This window comes from Oncorhynchus kisutch, unplaced genomic scaffold, assembly GCF_002021735.2.
Source record: "Oncorhynchus kisutch isolate 150728-3 unplaced genomic scaffold, Okis_V2 scaffold770, whole genome shotgun sequence".
NCBI classification, from domain to species: Eukaryota; Metazoa; Chordata; class Actinopteri; order Salmoniformes; family Salmonidae; genus Oncorhynchus; species Oncorhynchus kisutch.
The window spans coordinates 43,112-66,481 of NW_022262715.1; the positions used below are offsets into that span (position 1 = coordinate 43,112).

At 42.0% G+C, this 23,370-nt stretch overlaps 1 protein-coding gene across 2 annotated transcripts in view; it reads left to right on the plus strand.

The window, feature by feature from the left end:
- Nucleotides 1-1,697: 1,697 nt before the first annotated feature.
- pros1 (protein S) overlaps nucleotides 1,698-23,370 on the plus strand; it is a 46,361-nt gene continuing 24,688 nt past the window's right edge. Inside the window, exons 1-6 of one of the 2 annotated variants that reach the window (XM_031816264.1) lie at nucleotides 1,698-1,932; nucleotides 7,821-7,978; nucleotides 8,718-8,742; nucleotides 13,841-13,927; nucleotides 17,511-17,633; nucleotides 18,729-18,860. In XM_031816264.1, the coding sequence (XP_031672124.1) occupies nucleotides 1,851-1,932; nucleotides 7,821-7,978; nucleotides 8,718-8,742; nucleotides 13,841-13,927; nucleotides 17,511-17,633; nucleotides 18,729-18,860 (607 nt within the window). In that variant the 5' untranslated portion in view covers nucleotides 1,698-1,850. The remainder of the gene's footprint in view (nucleotides 1,933-7,820; nucleotides 7,979-8,717; nucleotides 8,743-13,840; nucleotides 13,928-17,510; nucleotides 17,634-18,728; nucleotides 18,861-23,370) is intronic. The other variant, XM_031816263.1, reaches the window with a different exon arrangement.

Genomic DNA, 23,370 nt, shown 5'->3' on the forward strand with positions numbered 1-23,370 from the left:
TGAAACCTCTTCATACAGTATCTAAACATCTGAAACCTCTTCCTCTTCATACAGTATCTAAACATCTGAAAACCTCTTCATACAGTATCTAAACATCTGAAACCTCTTCCTCTTCATACAGTATCTAAACATCTGAAACCTCTTCATACAGTATCTAAACATCTGAAACCTCTTCATACAGTATCTAAACATCTGAAACCTCTTCATACAGTATCTAAACATCTGAAACCCTTCCTCTTCATACAGTATCTAAACATCTGAAACCTTTTCCTCTTCATACAGTATCTAAACATCTGAAACCCTTCCTCTTCATACAGTATCTAAACATCTGAAACCTCTTCATACAGTATCTAAACATCTGAAACCTCTTCATACAGTATCTAAACATCTGAAACCTCTTCATCTAAACATCTGAAACCATGCCCCCTCTAGTCAGGGGTTTAAATACTGTCTCTGCAGTCTACCAGGATCTCTAGTCAGGGGTTTAAATACGGTCTCTGTTCCTCTGCAGTCTACCAGGATCTCTAGTCAGGGGTTTAAATACGGTCTCTGTTCCTCTGCAGTCTACCAGGGTCTCTAGTCAGGGTTTAAATACGGTCTCTGTTCCTCTGCAGTCTACCAGGATCTCTAGTCAGGGGTTTAAATACGGTCTCTGTTCCTCTGCAGTCTACCAGGGTCTCTAGTCAAGGGTTTAAATACGGTCTCTATTCCTCTACAGTCGACCAGGGCCTCTGGTCTGGAATGTAAAAACTGTCTCTGTTCCTCTGTTCCTCTACAGTCTACCAGGGCCTCTGGTCAGGAATGTAAAAACTGTCTCTGTTTATCTACAATATTCCAGGGCCACTAGTCAGGGGTTCAAATACTGTCCTCAACTCAAAGTCCCAGCACAGCAAAACAGGGCAGGCAGCACAGTGTATGTTTGTAGAGCAGAGAGTAACAGCGCTCCCTCTGTCACCTCCACCCCGTAACACCAGTGTGTCGTGAACAACATTTGCGGGGTCAACAACAGTGGAATGGTCGGTTCACCTTCAAAATAAAAGTCCCCCCACTGAAACAGATGGAAACGGATGCTATTTTTGGAATCATTCCACACTTGTACTAGATAATGCTAAACGCGGTTGGAATGTTGTTATAGAACAACCAGTGTGTGCTCAGTCGGTATATTGCAATGTACAGCCTAATCACTGACACTCACAGAACACAACTGGTATAACTTTAGACAGTCCCCTCGCCCATACCCGGGCGCGAACCAGGGACCCTCTGCACACATCAACAACAGTCACCCACAAAACGCTATTTAGCACGCACCACCGCTAACTAGCTAGCCGTTTCACATCCGTTACACACCCATATTACTATTGTAGCTCTTAAAGACGAACAGTTGTGTTCTGTCAGTTTTTCTGGGTATCTTTACTTGACTTTACTATTTACATTTTTGACTACATTTACTTTTACTGAATTACATTCCTAAAGAAAATAATGTTGTTGTTTTTTAAACTGCATACATTTTTCCTGACAAGTACTGGTTTCATTTTGAATGTTTAATAGGACAGGAAAACGGTCCAATTTATGCACTTATCAAGAGAACATGGACTCAAACGGATCTATACAGACCCAGTGCACTACTTTGGTGAATATATATATATATTAGTATTTTATTTTGAAGGCTTAACGCCGATTCCAGTTTTGTTGCTCATGTTAATGCTGTTCACGACACACACGTCTCCCTCCTCTCCTCTCTCCGCTCCCGGTCCAGTCCCAGCTCCCTCTCCACTGAACAGGCGAAAACATTTTCGGGAAGATTAAAGTTTTTGTCGCGGACCTGAGCTGTTCCGAGGATCGGTTTTATTATGTGGAGAAATAAACATAGTTTATTAGGAGAATCGGTGGCTTGTTTCATCTTTCTGGTGGCGCTTTGCGATGCTCATCGATGTAAGTGAAACTTTATTTGACTTTATGTTGGATAACGGAAACATGGACTTATGTCTGTGGAAAGTCAAAGTACAACTTTGGTGGTTGTTTTACGCTTTAAGATCAGGGGGTGTATGTTTGGTGTTTTTCTTTTCCCAAAGAATTAACGGTAACTTCCATACTAAAATACAATTTATATCCGTCAAAGCCAACGAATTAATGGTAACTTCCATACTAAAATACAATTTATATCCGTCAAAGCCAACGAATTAACGGTAATTTACATACTAAAATACAATTTATATCTGTCAAAGCCAACGAATTAACGGCAACTTCCATACTAAAATACAATTTATATCCGTCAAAGCCAACGAATTAACGGTAATTTACATACTAAAATACAATTTATATCCGTCAAAGCCAACGAATTAACGGCAACTTCCATACTAAAATACAATTTATATCCGTCAAAGCCAACGAATTAACGGCAACTTCCATACTAAAATACAATTTATATCCGTCAAAGCCAACGAATTAATGGTAACTTCCATACTAAAATACAATTTATATCCGTCAAAGCCAAAGAATTAACGATAACTTGCTACTAAAAGACAACTTTAATGCGCCGAAAGCCAACGCTACTTTCCACAACATGTTATAAAGTCTGAAACGTGTTTTGAGCTGCGTATGTCGACAAAAAGGCAACAGGTGATCGGATGTTTTTACACTGTTAATGCAGTCCTGGAAGATGAGTGACGCCTCCTAGATTATTTATGTTTTGTTTTTTTTAAACAAAATTGCTTTAAATAATTTAAATAAGACCACGTGTTGGGGGGGGGGGGGGGTAATACCCTGCTAAAACAAGAACAAAGACCTGTTGAAATGGGACTGTTTACTAATCCGTTTAATCTACAGTTTGATCCAAATGAGTCATCCATCAAATCATGTGTAAAATATCAATATAGATTCCTATGTGGTCACATACACCATTCACACAAACCCCATACTCCCCCCCCCCCCCCCCGCTGTCATCACATTGTAATAACGATGTAATTAAACACGTGTTGTGTGAGTGTTACGGACGTCATCAGTACTTCGTAACTTCTTGCGTTGTGTTTAAAAAAAGAAAGAAAGGACGGGCCCTGCCATCGATCACACAGTTGATTTGGTGTTTATTCTGACTATAGACAGAAGGAAACACATTTAGATGTGCAGGAATCAACCAGTATGTTGACTGCCGAACATTCGTGATTCCTCCGCTTGCATGTCAATATCAGTATTAAGCAGGGAGCTAATGTGACCATTGTAATTAGAGCATGCTAGCTAACTCAAGTTTTACAGCAATAACATTGAATAAAAAGTACATCCCAGGAAGCCCCCTCAATATCTAACAGGTACTATACATGTACTGTATACATCTGGACATGTACCTAGTGAACTCGTACACATTGTCCATCTGAAAATAGAATACAGTGTTTCAGAACGGGACCTAATGCCTAATGCTGGCGTAACCGATGTGAAACGGCTAGCTAGTTAGCGGTGACGCGCTAATAGCTTTTCAATCGGTGACGTCACTCGCTCTGAGACCTTGAAGTAGTTGTTCCCCTTGCTCTGGAGCGATGGGGTGACGATGCTTCGAGGGTGGCTGTTGTCGATGTGTTCCTGGTACGAGCCCAGGTAGGGGCGAGGAGAGGGACGGAAGCTATACTGTTACACTTGAAGTGTTAATATCAGACTGGGAGGAGTTTACATTTTGTGATCTCCCCCTATCTGCAAGTGTCGCCAATATCATGACACCTAATTGATATGTAAATTCAACCAACCCGACACGCCTGCTCCCACTCCCCGTCTCTGGCGCTCGAGGGCGCCAGGCTGCCCATCATTACAGAGACCTGCCACCATCATTACACGCATCAGCGCTCATTGGACTCACCTGGACTCCTTCATGTTGTTGACTGCCCCTTCTATATCTGTCTGTTCCTCAGTTTGTTCCTCGTGTCAGCATTATCGTCGTTGTGTTTTTATCCCTTGTCCAGACGCGGTCCTTGTTTGTTTCTTGTCCCTTGTTTATTAACTGTTAACTCCCCTTGTTTATTAACTGTTAACTGTTAACTCCCCTTGTTTATTAACTGTTAACTCCCCTTGTTTATTAACTGTTGACTCCCCTTGTTTATTAACTGTTGACTCCCCTTGTTTATTAACTGTTAACTGTTAACTCCCCTTGTTTATTAACTGTTGACTCCCCTTGTTTATTAACTGTTGACTCCCCTTGTTTATTAACTGTTAACTGTTGACTCCCCTTGTTTATTAACTGTTAACTCCCCTTGTTTATTAACTGTTAACTCCCCTTGTTTATTAACTGTTGACTCCCCTTGTTTATTAACTGTTAACTCCCCTTGTTTATTAACTGTTAACTCCCCTTGTTTATTAACCTGTTTAACTCCCCTTGTTTATTAACTGTTAACTCCCCTTGTTTATTAACTGTTGACTCCCTTGTTTATTAACTGTTAACTCCCCTTGTTTATTAACTGTTAACTCCCCTTGTTTATTAACTGTTAACGGTTGACTCCCCTTGTTTATTAACTGTTAACGGTTGACTCCCCTTGTTTATTAACTGTTGACTCCCCTTGTTTATTAACTGTTGACTGTTGACTCCCCTTGTTTATTAACTGTTAACTGTTGACTCCCCTTGTTTATTAACTGTTGACTGTTGACTCCCCTTGTTTATTAACTGTTAACTGTTGACTCCCCTTGTTTATTAACTGTTGACTCCCCTTGTTTATTAACTGTTAACTCCCCTTGTTTATTAACTGTTAACTCCCCTTGTTTATTAACTGTTAACTGTTGACTCCCCTTGTTTATTAACTGTTGACTCCCCTTGTTTATTAACTGTTGACTCCCCTTGTTTATTAACTGTTGACTCCCCTTGTTTATTAACTGTTAACTCCCCTTGTTTATTAACTGTTGACTCCCCTTGTTTATTAACTGTTGACTCCCCTTGTTTATTAACTGTTGACTCCCCTTGTTTATTAACTGTTAACTGTTAACTCCCCTTGTTTATTAACTGTTAACTCCCCTTGTTTATTAACTGTTGACTCCCCTTGTTTATTAACTGTTAACTCCCCTTGTTTATTAACTGTTAACTCCCCTTGTTTATTAACTGTTAACTCCCCTTGTTTATTAACTGTTGACTCCCCTTGTTTATTAACTGTTGACTCCCCTTGTTTATTAACTGTTAACTCCCCTTGTTTATTAACTGTTAACTCCCCTTGTTTATTAACTGTTAACGGTTGACTCCCCTTGTTTATTAACTGTTAACTCCCCTTGTTTATTAACTGTTGACTCCCCTTGTTTATTAACTGTTAACTCCCCTTGTTTATTAACTGTTAACGGTTGACTCCCCTTGTTTATTAACTGTTAACTCCCCTTGTTTATTAACTGTTAACTCCCCTTGTTTATTAACTGTTGACTCCCCTTGTTTATTAACTGTTGACTTCCCTTGTTTATTAACTGTTGACTCCCCTTGTTTATTAACTGTTAACTCCCCTTGTTTATTAACTGTTAACTGTTAACTCCCCTTGTTTATTAACTGTTGACTCCCCTTGTTTATTAACTGTTAACTCCCCTTGTTTATTAACTGTTAACTCCCCTTGTTTATTAACTGTTGACTCCCCTTGTTTATTAACTGTTAACTCCCCTAGTTTATTAACTGTTAACTCCCCTTGTTTATTAACTGTTGACTCCCCTTGTTTATTAACTGTTAACTCCCCTTGTTTATTAACTGTTGACTCCCCTTGTTTATTAACTGTTGACTCCCCTTGTTTATTAACTGTTAACTCCCCTTGTTTATTAACTGTTGACTCCCCTTGTTTATTAACTGTTAACTCCCCTTGTTTATTAACTGTTGACTCCCCTTGTTTATTAACTGTTAACTGTTAACTCCCCTTGTTTATTAACTGTTAACTCCCCTTGTTTATTAACTGTTAACTCCCCTTGTTTATTAACTGTTAACTCCCCTTGTTTATTAACTGTTGACTCCCCTTGTTTATTAACTGTTAACTGTTAACTCCCCTTGTTTATTAACTGTTGACTCCCCTTGTTTATTAACTGTTAACTCCCCTTGTTTATTAACTGTTAACTCCCCTTGTTTATTAACTGTTAACTCCCCTTGTTTATTAACTGTTAACTCCCCTTGTTTATTAACTGTTAACAGTTGACTCCCCTTGTTTATTAACTGTTGACTCCCCTTGTTTATTAACTGTTGACTCCCCTTGTTTATTAACTGTTAACTCCCCTTGTTTATTAACTGTTGACTCCCCTTGTTTATTAACTGTTAACTCCCCTTGTTTATTAACTGTTGACTCCCCTTGTTTATTAACTGTTAACTGTTAACTCCCCTTGTTTATTAACTGTTAACTGTTAACTCCCCTTGTTTATTAACTGTTAACTGTTAACTCCCCTTGTTTATTAACTGTTAACTCCCCTTGTTTATTAACTGTTGACTCCCCTTGTTTATTAATTCCATTTAATTCCAACACAACCAATAGATAACTCCCTGTACTTGCATCCTTGTCTCCCAGCGTCCGTCCAACACAACCAATAGATAACTCCCTGTACTTGCATCCTTGTCTCCCAGCGTCCGTCCAACACAACCAATAGATAACTCCCTGTACTTGCATCCTTGTCTCCCAGCGTCCGTCCAACACAACCAATAGATAACTCCCTGTACTTGCATCCTTGTCTCCCAGCGTCCGTCCAACACAACCAATAGATAACTCCCTGTACTTGCATCCTTGTCTCCCAGCGTCCGTCCAACACAACCAATAGATAACTCCCTGTACTTGCATCCTTGTCTCCCAGCGTCCGTCCAACACAACCAATAGATAACTCCCTGTACTTGCATCCTTGTCTCCCAGCGTCCGTCCAACACAACCAATAGATAACTCCCTGTACTTGCATCCTTGTCTCCCAGCGTCCGTCCAACACAACCAATAGATAACTCCCTGTACTTGCATCCTTGTCTCCCAGCGTCCATCCAACACAACCAATAGATAACTCCCTGTACTTGCATCCTTGTCTCCCAGCGTCCGTCCAACACAACCAATAGATAACTCCCTGTACTTGCATCCTTGTCTCCCAGCGTCCGTCCAACACAACCAATAGATAACTCCCTGTACTTGCATCCTTGTCTCCCAGCGTCCGTCCAACACAACCAATAGATAACTCCCTGTACTTGCATCCTTGTCTCCCAGCGTCCGTCCAACACAACCAATAGATAACTCCCTGTACTTGCATCCTTGTCTCCCAGCGTCCGTCCAACACAACCAATAGATAACTCCCTGTACTTGCATCCTTGTCTCCCAGCGTCCGTCCAACACAACCAATAGATAACTCCCTGTACTTGCATCCTTGTCTCCCAGCGTCCGTCCAACACAACCAATAGATAACTCTGTGTACTTGCAGCCTTGTCTCCCAGCGTCCGTCCAACACAACCAATAGATAACTCCGTGTACTTGCATCCTTGTCTCCCAGCGTCCGTCCAACACAACCAATAGATAACTCCCTGTACTTGCATCCTTGTCTCCCAGCGTCCGTCCAACACAACCAATAGATAACTCCCTGTACTTGCATCCTTGTCTCCCAGCGTCCGTCCAACACAACCAATAGATAACTCCCTGTACTTGCATCCTTGTCTCCCAGCGTCCATCCAACACAACCAATAGATAACTCCCTGTACTTGCATCCTTGTCTCCCAGCGTCCGTCCAACACAACCAATAGATAACTCCCTGTACTTGCATCCTTGTCTCCCAGCGTCCGTCCAACACAACCAATAGAAACACATTGAATACATATTTCTGGAGTAGCAAGTGAAAACATAACCAACCCAGTTACACATGTGTGTCTCCAGTCCTAACTCAGAACAGGGCCTCCCAGTTTCTGTCTCGGCACCGCAGGGCCAACTCCATGTTTGAGGAGAGTAAGAAAGGTAACCTGGAGAGAGAATGTATCGAGGAACTGTGCAACAAGGAGGAGGCACGGGAGATCTTTGAGAACTACCCAGAGACGGTGAGTGGCTCCTGAGGGCCCCTGGCACACTACTTACAAGATGGTCATGTCAGGAGGGACCTGGGGAGAGGGTAGTCACTAGATGGTCATATCAGGAGGGACCTAGGGAGAGGGAGAGGGTAGTCACTAGATGGTCATGTCAGGAGGGACCTGGGGAGAGGGAGAGGGTAGTCTCTAGATAGTCATGTCAGGAGGGACCTGGGGAGAGGGAGAGGGTAGTCACTAGATGGTCATGTCAGGAGGGACCGAGGGAGAGTGTAGACACTAGATGGTCATGTCAGGAGGGACCTGGGGAGAGGGAGAGGGTAGACACTAGATGGTCATGTCAGGAGGGACCTGGGGAGAGGGAGAGGGTAGTCTCTAGATGGTCATGTCAGGAGGGACCTGGGGAGAGGGAGAGGGTAGACACTAGATGGTCATGTCAGGAGGGACCTGGGGAGAGGGAGAGGGTAGACACTAGATGGTCATGTCAGGAGGGACCTGGGGAGAGGGAGAGGGTAGTCACTAGATGGTAATGTCAGGAGGGACCTAGGGAGAGGGAGAGGGTAGTCACTAGATGGTCATGTCAGGAGGGACAGAGGGTAGGGTAGTCTGTAACAGACTCAGGTCATTGGGACGTTGACTAGTGTTGACGTAGCTGAGTGGGATGGAGTGGGGCGTTGACCTCAAGCTGTTGACTGGTTGAAGAACTCAGACAGACACGAGGCGTCTGCTAATAATGTCTCCTCTCTTTTTACAGGAACACTTCTATCCTCAATATGTCTGTGAGTTTCAACCCCACTCTGTTGAAGTCCTGTTTTCAGACATGTTTCCATTAACAACATCTAGCGATATAGAATCTAGCTGACCGTTCCTCATTGAGTTATCATGTGACTGATGTCAGCTAATATAACCCCACTGTGTTGTTGTCTGTCTGTCTGATGTCAGCTAATATAACCCCACTGTGTTGTTGTCTGTCTGTCTGATGTCAGCTAATATAACCCCACTGTGTTGTTGTCTGTCTGTCTGATGTCAGCTAATATAACCCCACTGTGTTGTTGTCTGTCTGATGTCAGCTAATATAACCCCACTGTGTTGTTGTCTGTCTGACTGATGTCAGCTAATATAACACCACTGTGTTGTTGTCTGTCTGTCTGATGTCAGCTAATATAACCCCACTGTGTTGTTGTCTGTCTGACTGATGTCAGCTAATATAACCCCACTGTGTTGTTGTCTGTCTGATGTCAGCTAATATAACCCCACTGTGTTGTTGTCTGTCTGACTGATGTCAGCTAATATAACCCCACTGTGTTGTTGTCTGTCTGACTGATGTCAGCTAATATAACCCCACTGTGTTGTTGTCTGATGATATGACTGATGTCAGCTAATATAACCCCACTGTGTTGTTGTCTGTCTGTCTGATGTCAGCTAATATAACCCCACTGTGTTGTTGTCTGTCTGTCTGATGTCAGCTAATATAACCCCACTGTGTTGTTGTCTGATGATATGACTGATGTCAGCTAATATAACCCCACTGTGTTGTTGTCTGTCTGTTTGATGTCAGCTAATATAACCCCACTGTGTTGTCTGTCTGATGTCAGCTAATATAACCCCACTGTGTTGTTGTCTGTCTGTCTGATGTCAGCTAATATAACCCCACTGTGTTGTTGTCTGTCTGTCTGATGTCAGCTAATATAACCCCACTGTGTTGTTGTCTGTCTGACTGATGTCAGCTAATATAACCCCACTGTGTTGTTGTCTGTCTGATGTCAGCTAATATAACCCCACTGTGTTGTTGTCTGTCTGTCTGATGTCAGCTAATATAACCCCACTGTGTTGTTGTCTGTCTGATGTCAGCTAATATAACCCCACTGTGTTGTTGTCTGTCTGTCTGATGTCAGCTAATATAACCCCACTGTGTTGTCTGTCTGATTATATGACTGATGTCAGCTAATATAACCCCACTGTGTTGTTGTCTGATGATATGTCTGATGCCAGCTAATATAACCCCACTGTGTTGTTGTCTGTCTGTCTGATGCCAGCTAATATAACCCCACTGTGTTGTTGTCTGTCTGATGTCAGCTAATATAACCCCACTGTGTTGTTGTCTGTCTGATGTCAGCTAATATAACCCCACTGTGTTGTTGTCTGTCTGATGTCAGCTAATATAACCCCACTGTGTTGTTGTCTGTCTGATGCCAGCTAATATAACCCCACTGTGTTGTTGTCTGTCTGATGTCAGCTAATATAACCCCACTGTGTTGTTGTCTGTCTGATGTCAGCTAATATAACCCCACTGTGTTGTTGTCTGATGATATGACAGATGTCAGCTAATATAACCCCACTGTGTTGTTGTCTGTCTGTCTGATGTCAGCTAATATAACCCCACTGTGTTGTTGTCTGTCTGTCTGATGTCAGCTAATATAACCCCACTGTGTTGTCTGATGATATGACTGATGTCAGCTAATATAACCCCACTGTGTTGTTGTCTGTCTGTCTGATGTCAGCTAATATAACCCCACTGTGTTGTTGTCTGTCTGTCTGATGTCAGCTAATATAACCCCACTGTGTTGTTGTCTGTCTGATGTCAGCTAATATAACCCCACTGTGTTGTTGTCTGTCTGTCTGATGATATGACTGATGTCAGCTAATATAACCCCACTGTGTTGTTGTCTGTCTGTCTGATGTCAGCTAATATAACCCCACTGTGTTGTCTGTCTGATGTCAGCTAATATAACCCCACTGTGTTGTCTGATGATATGACTGATGTCAGCTAATATAACCCCACTGTGTTGTTGTCTGTCTGTCTGATGTCAGCTAATATAACCCCACTGTGTTGTCTGATGATATGACTGATGTCAGCTAATATAACCCCACTGTGTTGTTGTCTGTCTGTCTGATGTCAGCTAATATAACCCCACTGTGTTGTTGTCTGATGATATGACTGATGTCAGCTAATATAACCCCACTGTGTTGTTGTCTGTCTGTTTGATGTCAGCTAATATAACCCCACTGTGTTGTCTGTCTGATGTCAGCTAATATAACCCCACTGTGTTGTTGTCTGTCTGTCTGATGTCAGCTAATATAACCCCACTGTGTTGTTGTCTGTCTGTCTGATGTCAGCTAATATAACCCCACTGTGTTGTTGTCTGTCTGTCTGATGTCAGCTAATATAACCCCACTGTGTTGTTGTCTGTCTGTCTGATGTCAGCTAATATAACCCCACTGTGTTGTCTGTCTGATTATATGACTGATGTCAGCTAATATAACCCCACTGTGTTGTTGTCTGTCTGTCTGATGCCAGCTAATATAACCCCACTGTGTTGTTGTCTGTCTGATGTCAGCTAATATAACCCCACTGTGTTGTTGTCTGTCTGATGTCAGCTAATATAACCCCACTGTGTTGTTGTCTGTCTGATGTCAGCTAATATAACCCCACTGTGTTGTTGTCTGTCTGATGCCAGCTAATATAACCCAACTGTGTTGTTGTCTGTCTGATGTCAGCTAATATAACCCCACTGTGTTGTTGTCTGTCTGATGTCAGCTAATATAACCCCACTGTGTTGTTGTCTGATGATATGACAGATGTCAGCTAATATAACCCCACTGTGTTGTTGTCTGTCTGTCTGATGTCAGCTAATATAACCCCACTGTGTTGTTGTCTGTCTGTCTGATGTCAGCTAATATAACCCCACTGTGTTGTCTGATGATATGACTGATGTCAGCTAATATAACCCCACTGTGTTGTTGTCTGTCTGTCTGATGTCAGCTAATATAACCCCACTGTGTTGTTGTCTGTCTGTCTGATGTCAGCTAATATAACCCCACTGTGTTGTTGTCTGTCTGATGTCAGCTAATATAACCCCACTGTGTTGTTGTCTGTCTGTCTGATGATATGACTGATGTCAGCTAATATAACCCCACTGTGTTGTTGTCTGTCTGTCTGATGTCAGCTAATATAACCCCACTGTGTTGTCTGTCTGATGTCAGCTAATATAACCCCACTGTGTTGTTGTCTGTCTGTCTGATGTCAGCTAATATAACCCCACTGTGTTGTCTGATGATATGACTGATGTCAGCTAATATAACCCCACTGTGTTGTTGTCTGTCTGTCTGATGTCAGCTAATATAACCCCACTGTGTTGTTGTCTGTCTGTATGATGTCAGCTAATATAACCCCACTGTGTTGTCTGTCTGATGTCAGCTAATATAACCCCACTGTGTTGTTGTCTGTCTGTCTGATGTCAGCTAATATAACCCCACTGTGTTGTTGTCTGTCTGTCTGATGTCAGCTAATATAACCCCACTGTGTTGTTGTCTGTCTGACTGATGTCAGCTAATATAACCCCACTGTGTTGTTGTCTGTCTGATGTCAGCTAATATAACCCCACTGTGTTGTTGTCTGTCTGTCTGATGTCAGCTAATATAACCCCACTGTGTTGTTGTCTGTCTGTCTGATGTCAGCTAATATAACCCCACTGTGTTGTTGTCTGTCTGTCTGATGTCAGCTAATATAACCCCACTGTGTTGTTGTCTGATGATATGACAGATGTCAGCTAATATAACCCCACTGTGTTGTTGTCTGTCTGTCTGATGTCAGCTAATATAACCCCACTGTGTTGTTGTCTGATGATATGACTGATGTCAGCTAATATAACCCCACTTTGTTGTTGTCTGATGACATGACTGATGCCAGCTAATATAACCCCACTGTGTTGCTGTCTGTCTGTCTGATGCCAGCTAATATAACCCCGCTGTGTTGTTGTCTGTCTGTCTGATGTCAGCTAATATAACCCCACTGTGTTGTCTGTCTGACTGATGTCAGCTAATATAACCCCACTGTGCTGTCTGTCTGTCTGATGATATGACTGATGTCAGCTAATATAACCCCACTGTGTTGTTGTCTGTCTGTCTGATGTCAGCTAATATAACCCCACTGTGTTGTCTGTCTGTCTGATGATATGACTGATGTCAGCTAATATAACCCCACTGTGTTGTTGTCTGTCTGTCTGATGTCAGCTAATATAACCCCACTGTGTTGTTGTCTGTCTGTCTGATGTCAGCTAATATAACCCCACTGTGTTGTTGTCTGTCTGTCTGATGTCAGCTAATATAACCCCACTGTGTTGTTGTCTGTCTGATGTCAGCTAATATAACCCCACTGTGTTGTTGTCTGTCTGTCTGATGATATGACTGATGTCAGCTAATATAACCCCACTGTGTTGTTGTCTGTCTGATGTCAGCTAATATAACCCCACTGTGTTGTTGTCTGTCTGATGTCAGCTAATATAACCCCACTGTGTTGTTGTCTGTCTGTCTGATGATATGACTGATGTCAGCTAATATAACCCCACTGTGTTGTTGTCTGTCTGATGTCAGCTAATATAACCCCACTGTGTTGCTGTCTGTCTGATGTCAGCTAATATAACCCCACTGTGTTGTTGTCTGTCTGACTGATGTCAGCTAATATAACCCCACTGTGTTGTCTGTCTGTCTGTCTGTCTGATGTCAGCTAATATAACGCCACTGTGTTGTCTGTCTGATGATATGACTGATGTCAGCTAATATAACCCCACTGTGTTGTTGTCTGTCTGATGTCAGCTAATATAACCCCACTGTGTTGTCTGTCTGATGTCAGCTAATATAACCCCACTGTGTTGTCTGTCTGTCTGATGTCAGCTAATATAACCCCACTGTGTTGTTGTCTGTCTGATGTCAGCTAATATAACCCCACTGTGTTGTTGTCTGACTGATGTCAGCTAATATAACCCCACTGTGTTGTCTGTCTGATGATATGACTGATGTCAGCTAATATAACCCCACTGTGTTGTCTGATGATATGACTGATGCCAGCTAATATAACCCCACTGTGTTGTATTTCAGTTTGTCTGGGTTCACATCGTGTGGGCATCAACAACCAGAACTCTGGAGACTCCAACGTCCCTTCAAACCTCAGAACCTGTGTCAAAGGTTGGTAAAGGTTCGAGACGGTTGTTGGGGTTCAGAGGTCAGGGCTACGGGTTGGTTTAGAGAAGGGTTGTCAACTAAAATAATTCCCCGCCGGCCTCATTTAGTCTTCAATGAGGTCCGTAGTGTAATTTAAAGTTGTCACCGCCTTATTTTTACACCACGGTCCGTATATTTGACCCCCCTGGTTTAGGGGTAGGTTGCTGGCCCATGGGTCGTATGTTTGACCCCCCCTGGTTTAGTGGTAGGATGCTGGCCCATGGGTCGTAAGTTTGACCCCCCTGGATTAGTGGTAGGATGCTGGCCCATGGGTCGTAAGTTTGACCCCCCTGGATTAGTGGTAGGATGCTGGCCCATGGGTCGTAAGTTTGACCCCCCCTGGTTTAGTGGTAGGATGCTGGCCCATGGGTCATATGTTTGACCCCCCTGGTTTAGTGGTAGGATGCTGGCCCATGGGTCGTATATTTGACCCCCCTGGTTTAGTGGTAGGATGCTGGCCCATGGGTCGTATATTTGACCCCCCTGGTTTAGGGGTAGGCTGCTGGCCCATGGGTTGTAGATTTGACCCCCCTGGTTTAGTGGTAGGATGCGGGCCCATGGGTTGATTATTTGACCCCCCTGGTTTAGTGGATACTAAACTGGATACCTGTATGGATACCTGTATGTGTTCTGTCTGGATACCTGTATGTGTTCTGTATAGTCCTGTCTGGATACCTGTATGTGTTCTGTCTGGATACCTGTATGTGTTCTGTATAGTCCTGTCTGGATACCTGTATGTGTTCTGTATAGTCCTGTCTGGATACCCGTATGTGTTCTGTATAGTTCTATCTGGATGCCTGTATGTGTTCTGTATAGTCATGTCCTGTCTGGATACCTGTATGTATTCTGTATAGTCTTGTCTGGACACCTGTATATGTTCTGTATAGTCCTGTCTGGATTTCTGTATAGTCCTGTCTGGATCCCTGTATGTGTTCTGTATAGTCCTGTCTGGATCCCTGTATGTGTTCTGTATAGTCCTGTCTGGATACCTGTATGTGTTCTGTATAGTCCTGTCCAGTCTGGATACCTGTATGTGTTCTGTATAGTCCTGTCTGGATACCTGTATGTGTTCTGTCTGGATACCTGTATGTGTTCTGTATAGTCCTGTCTGGATACCTGTATGTGTTCTGTATAGTCCTGTCTGGATACCCGTATGTGTTCTGTATAGTTCTATCTGGATGCCTGTATGTGTTCTGTATAGTCATGTCCTGTCTGGATACCTGTATGAATTCTGTATAGTCTTGTCTGGATACCTGTATATGTTCTGTATAGTCCTGTCTGGATTTCTGTATAGTCCTGTCTGGATCCCTGTATGTGTTCTGTATAGTCCTGTCTGGATCCCTGTATGTGTTCTGTATAGTCCTGTCTGGATCCCTGTATATGTTCTGTATAGTCCTGTCTGGATTTCTGTATAGTCCTGTCTGGATACCTGTATGTGTTCTGTATAGTCCTGTCCAGTCTGGATACCTGTATGTGTTCTGTATAGTCCTGTCTGGATACCTGTATATGTTCTGTATTGTCCTGTCTGGATACCTTTGTGTGTTCTGTATAGTCCTGTCTGGATACCTGTATGTGTTCTGTATAGTCCTGTCTGAATACCTGTGTATGTTCTGTATAGTCCTGTCTGGATGCCTGTATGTGTTCTGTATAGTCCTGTCCTGTCTGGATACCTGTATGTGTTCTGTATAGTCCTGTCTGGATACCTGTATGAGTTCTGTATAGTCCTGTCCTGTCTGGATACCTGTATGAGTTCTGTATTTTCCTGTCCTGTCTGGATACCTGTATGTGTTCTGTATAGACCTGTCCTGTCTGGATACCTGTATATGTTCTGTATAGTCCTGTCTGGATACCAGTATGTGTTCTGTATAGTCATGTCCTGTCTGGATACCTGTATGTGTTCTGTATAGTCTTGTCTGGATACCTGTATGTGTTTTGTATAGTCCTGTCTGGATACCTGTATGTGTTTTGTATAGTCCTGTCTGGATACCTGTATGTGTTCTGTATAGTCCTGTCTGGATACCTGTATGAGTTCTGTATAGTCCTGTCCTGTCTGGATACCTGTATGAGTTCTGTATTTTCCTGTCCTGTCTGGATACCTGTATGTGTTCTGTATAGACCTGTCCTGTCTGGATACCTGTATATGTTCTGTATAGTCCTGTCTGGATACCAGTATGTGTTCTGTATAGTCATGTCCTGTCTGGATACCTGTATGTGTTCTGTATAGTCTTGTCTGGATACCTGTATGTGTTTTGTATAGTCCTGTCTGGATACCTGTATGTGTTTTGTATAGTCCTGTCTGGATACCTGTATGTGTTCTGTATAGTCCTGTCTGGATACCTGTATATGTTCTGTATAGTCCTGTCCTGTCTGAATACCTGTATATGTTCTGTATAGTCCTGTCTGGATACCTGTATGTGTTCTGTATAGTCCTGTCTGGATACCTGTATGTGTTCTGTATAGTCCTGTCTGGATACCTGTATGAGTTCTGTATAGTCCTGTCCTGTCTGGATACCTGTATGAGTTCTGTATTTTCCTGTCCTGTCTGGATACCTGTATGTGTTCTGTATAGACCTGTCCTGTCTGGATACCTGTATATGTTCTGTATAGTCCTGTCTGGATACCAGTATGTGTTCTGTATAGTCATGTCCTGTCTGGATACCTGTATGTGTTCTGTATAGTCTTGTCTGGATACCTGTATGTGTTTTGTATAGTCCTGTCTGGATACCTGTATGTGTTTTGTATAGTCCTGTCTGGATACCTGTATGTGTTCTGTATAGTCCTGTCTGGATACCTGTATGAGTTCTGTATAGTCCTGTCCTGTCTGGATACCTGTATGAGTTCTGTATTTTCCTGTCCTGTCTGGATACCTGTATGTGTTCTGTATAGACCTGTCCTGTCTGGATACCTGTATATGTTCTGTATAGTCCTGTCTGGATACCAGTATGTGTTCTGTATAGTCATGTCCTGTCTGGATACCTGTATGTGTTCTGTATAGTCTTGTCTGGATACCTGTATGTGTTTTGTATAGTCCTGTCTGGATACCTGTATGTGTTTTGTATAGTCCTGTCTGGATACCTGTATGTGTTCTGTATAGTCCTGTCTGGATACCTGTATATGTTCTGTATAGTCCTGTCCTGTCTGAATACCTGTATATGTTCTGTATAGTCCTGTCTGGATACCTGTATGTGTTCTGTATAGTCCTGTCTGGATACCTGTATATGTTCTGTATAGTCATGTCCTGTCTGAATACCTGTATGTGTTCTGTATAGTCCTGTCTGGATACCTGTATGTGTTCTGTATAGTCCTGTCTGGATACCTGTATGTGTTCTGTATAGTCCTGTCTGGATACCTGTATGTGTTCTGTATAGTCCTGTCTGGATACCTGTATGTGTTCTGTATAGTCCTGTCTGGATACCTGTATGTGTTCTGTATAGTCCTGTCTGGATACCTGTATGTGTTCTGTATAGTCCTGTCTGGATACCTGTATGTGTTCTGTATAGTCCTGTCTGGATCCCTGTATGATACCTCTGTGTGTGTTGTTCTGCAGAGATCAGTGACCAGTGCCTTCCGTTTCCGTGTTACAAGGAGGGTTCTGAACGCTGCATCGATGGCCAGGCCTCCTTCACCTGTCAGTGTCGACCAGGCTGGAAGGGGCCGCGCTGTGAGGATGGTAGGTACCAGACAGACAGGGTTGGGGTTAGACAGGCCTCCTTCACCTGTCAGTGTCGACCAGGCTGGAAGGGCTCCAACTTAATACTGGGTCCTACTGGGTAATATATACTGGGTCCTACTTAATACTGGGTCCTACTTAATACTGGGTCCTACTTAATACTGGGTCCTGGCTTAATACTGGGTCCTGGCTTAATAATGGTCCCTACTTAATACTGGGTCCTAGTTTAATACTGGGTCCTGGCTTAATACTGGGTCATACTTAATACTGGGTCCTGGCTTAATACTGGGTCCTGGCTTAATACTGGGTCCTACTTAATACTGGGTCCTGGCTTAATACTGGGTCCTGGCTTAATACTGAGTCCTGGCTTAATACTGGGTCCTGGCTTAATACTGGGTCCTACTTAATACTGGGTCCTGGCTTAATACTGGGTCCTATTTAATACTGGGTCCTACTTAATACTGGGTCCTGGCTTAATACTGGGTCCTGGCTTAATACTGGGTCCTGGCTTAATACTGGGTCCTGGCTTAATACTGGGTCCTGGCTTAATACTGGGTCCTGGTTTAATACTGGGTCCTGGCTTAATACTGGGTCCTACTTAATACTGGGTTCTACTTAATACTGGGTCCTACTTAATACTGGGTCCTGACTTAATACTGGGTCCTGGCTTAATACTGGGTCCTGGCTTAATACTGGGTTCTACTTAATACTGTGTCCTGGCTTAATACTGGGTCCTGGCTTAATACTGGGTCCTGGCTTAATACTGGGTCCTGGCTTAATACTGGGTCCTACTTAATACTGGCTCCTGGCTTAATACTGGGTCCTACTTAATACTGGGTCCTGGCTTAATACTGGGTCCTGGCTTAATACTGGGTCCTGGCTTAATACTGGGTCCTACTTAATACTGGGTCCTGGCTTAATACTGGGTCCTGGCTTAATACTGGGTCCTGGCTTAATACTGGGTCCTGGTTTAATACTGGGTTGCTGGTTTGAATCCGTCTCTAAAAGCTTGGTCAGAAACGTTGGTTTTGCTGACTTACTGGGCAGGAGCAGGACTTCTTGAATAACGATGTTATTGGTTGTTTTATTGATCAGACATTGACGAGTGTTCAGACCCAGATCACCAAGCCGGCTGCAACCAGAAGTGTTACAACTCCCCCGGGAGCTTCCGTTGTATGTGTGACGATGGGTACCGGTTCAGAACCAGCGAGAAGATCCACTGTACAGGTACCAGTTACTGTTATATAGATCCACTGTACAGGTACCAGTTACTGTTATATAGATCCACTGTACAGGTACCAGTTACTGTTATATAGATCCACTGTACAGGTACCAGTTACTGTTATATAGATCCACTGTACAGGTACCAGTTACTGTTATATAGATCCACTGTACAGGTAACAGTTATATAGATCCACTGTACAGGTACCAGTTACTGTTATATAGATCCACTGTACAGGTAACAGTTATATAGATCCACTGTACAGGTACCAGTTACTGTTATATAGATCCACTGTACAGGTAACAGTTATATAGATCCACTGTACAGGTACCAGTTACTGTTATATAGATCCACTGTACAGGTAACAGTTATATAGATCCACTGTACAGGTACCAGTTACTGTTATATAGATCCACTGTACAGGTGACAGTTACTGTTATATAGATCCACTGTACAGGTAACAGTTATATAGATCCACTGTACAGGTAACAGTTATATAGATCCACTGTACAGGTATCAGTTACTGTTATATAGATCCACTGTACAGGTGACAGTTACTGTTATATAGATCCACTGTACAGGTACCAGTTACTGTTATATAGATCCACTGTACAGGTACCAGTTACTGTTATATAGATCCACTGTACAGGTAACAGTTATATAGATCCACTGTACAGGTAACAGTTATATAGATCCACTGTACAGGTACCAGTTACTGTTATATAGATCCACTGTACAGGTGACAGTTACTGTTATATAGATCCACTGTACAGGTACCAGTTACTGTTATATAGATCCACTGTACAGGTACCAGTTACTGTTATATAGATCCACTGTACAGGTACCAGTTACTGTTATATAGATCCACTGTACAGGTAACAGTTATATAGATCCACTGTACATGTACCAGTTACTGTTATATAGATCCACTGTACAGGTACCAGTTACTGTTATATAGATCCACTGTACAGGTACCAGTTACAGTTATATAGATCCACTGTACAGGTACCAGTTACTGTTATATAGATCCACTGTACAGGTACCAGTTACTGTTATATAGATCCACTGTACAGGTACCAGTTACTGTTACATAGATCCACTGTACAGGTAACAGTTATATAGATCCACTGTACAGGTACCAGTTACTGTTATATAGATCCACTGTACAGGTACCAGTTACTGTTACATAGATCCACTGTACAGGTAACAGTTATATAGATCCACTGTACAGGTACCAGTTACTGTTATATAGATCCACTGTACAGGTAACAGTTATATAGATCCACTGTACAGGTACCAGTTACTGTTATATAGATCCACTGTACAGGTACCAGTTACTGTTATATAGATCCACTGTACAGGTACCAGTTACTGTTATATAGATCCACTGTACAGGTACCAGTTATATAGATCCACTGTACAGGTACCAGTTACTGTTATATAGATCCACTGTACAGGTACCAGTTACTGTTATATAGATCCACTGTACAGGTACCAGTTACTGTTATATAGATCCACTGTACAGGTACCAGTTATATAGATCCACTGTACAGGTAACAGTTATATAGATCCACTGTACAGGTACCAGTTACTGTTATATAGATCCACTGTACAGGTGACAGTTACTGTTATATAGATCTACTGTACAGGTAACAGTTATATAGATCCACTGTACAGGTAACAGTTATATAGATCCACTGTACAGGTACCAGTTATATAGATCCACTGTACAGGTACCAGTTACTGTTATATAGATCCACTGTACAGGTACCAGTTACTGTTATATAGATCCACTGTACAGGTACCAGTTACTGTTATATAGATCCACTGTACAGGTACCAGTTATATAGATCCACTGTACAGGTAACAGTTATATAGATCCACTGTACAGGTACCAGTTACTGTTATATAGATCCACTGTACAGGTAACAGTTATATAGATCCACTGTACAGGTACCAGTTACTGTTATATAGATCCACTGTACAGGTACCAGTTACTGTTATATAGATCCACTGTACAGGTAACAGTTATATAGATCCACTGTACAGGTACCAGTTACTGTTATATAGATCCACTGTACAGGTGACAGTTACTGTTATATAGATCCACTGTACAGGTAACAGTTATATAGATCCACTGTACAGGTACCAGTTACTGTTATATAGATCCACTGTACAGGTAACAGTTACTGTTATATAGATCCACTGTACAGGTATCAGTTACTGTTATATAGATCCACTGTACAGGTACCAGTTACTGTTATATAGATCCACTGTACAGGTACCAGTTACTGTTATATAGATCCACTGTACAGGTGACAGTTACTGTTATATAGATCCACTGTACAGGTAACAGTTATATAGATCCACTGTACAGGTACCAGTTACTGTTATATAGATCTACTGTACAGGTAACAGTTACTGTTATATAGATCCACTGTACAGGTACCAGTTACTGTTATATAGATCCACTGTACAGGTACCAGTTACTGTTATATAGATCCACTGTACAGGTAACAGTTATATAGATCCACTGTACAGGTACCAGTTACTGTTATATAGATCCACTGTACAGGTACCAGTTACTGTTATATAGATCCACTGTACAGGTAACAGTTATATAGATCTACTGTACAGGTAACAGTTATATAGATCCACTGTACAGGTACCAGTTACTGTTATATAGATCCACTGTACAGGTACCAGTTACTGTTATATAGATCCACTGTACAGGTAACAGTTATATAGATCTACTGTACAGGTAACAGTTATATAGATCCACTGTACAGGTAACAGTTATATAGATCCACTGTACAGGTACCAGTTACTGTTATATAGATCCACTGTACAGGTAACAGTTATATAGATCCACTGTACAGGTGACAGTTATATAGATCCACTGTACAGGTGACAGTTACTGTTATATAGATCCACTGTACAGGTAACAGTTATATAGATCCACTGTACAGGTACCAGTTACTGTTATATAGATCCACTGTACAGGTGACAGTTACTGTTATATAGATCCACTGTACAGGTGACAGTTACTGTTATATAGATCCACTGTACAGGTACCAGTTACTGTTATATAGATCCACTGTACAGGTACCAGTTACTGTTATATAGATCCACTGTACAGGTACCAGTTACTGTTATATAGATCCACTGTACAGGTACCAGTTACTGTTATATAGATCCACTGTACAGGTAACAGTTATATAGATCCACTGTACAGGTACCAGTTACTGTTATATAGATCCACTGTACAGGTACCAGTTACTGTTATATAGATCCACTGTACAGGTAACAGTTATATAGATCCACTGTACAGGTACCAGTTACTGTTATATAGATCCACTGTACAGGTACCAGTTACTGTTATATAGATCCACTGTACAGGTACCAGTTACTGTTATATAGATCCACTGTACAGGTAACAGTTATATAGATCCACTGTACAGGTACCAGTTACTGTTATATAGATCCACTGTACAGGTAACAGTTATATAGATCCACTGTACAGGTAACAGTTACTGTTATATAGATCCACTGTACAGGTACCAGTTACTGTTATATAGATCCACTGTACAGGTAACAGTTATATAGATCCACTGTACAGGTGACAGTTATATAGATCCACTGTACAGGTGACAGTTACTGTTATATAGATCCACTGTACAGGTAACAGTTATATAGATCCACTGTACAGGTACCAGTTACTGTTATATAGATCCACTGTACAGGTGACAGTTACTGTTATATAGATCCACTGTACAGGTAACAGTTATATAGATCCACTGTACAGGTACCAGTTACTGTTATATAGATCCACTGTACAGGTAACAGTTATATAGATCCACTGTACAGGTACCAGTTACTGTTATATAGATCCACTGTACAGGTACCAGTTACTGTTATATAGATCCACTGTACAGGTAACAGTTATATAGATCCACTGTACAGGTAACAGTTATATAGATCCACTGTACAGGTAACAGTTATATAGATCCACTGTACAGGGAACAGTTATATAGATCCACTGTACAGGTAACAGTTACTGTTATATAGATCCACTGTACAGGTGACAGTTACTGTTATATAGATCCACTGTACAGGTGACAGTTACTGTTATATAGATCCACTGTACAGGTACCAGTTACTGTTATATAGATCCACTGTACAGGTAACAGTTATATAGATCCACTGTACAGGTGACAGTTACTGTTATATAGATCCACTGTACAGGTAACAGTTATATAGATCCACTGTACAGGTACCAGTTACTGTTATATAGATCCACTGTACAGGTACCAGTTACTGTTATATAGATCCACTGTACAGGTACCAGTTACTGTTATATAGATCCACTGTACAGGTAACAGTTATATAGATCCACTGTACAGGTACCAGTTACTGTTATATAGATCCACTGTACAGGTACCAGTTACTGTTATATAGATCCACTGTACAGGTAACAGTTATATAGATCCACTGTACAGGTACCAGTTACTGTTA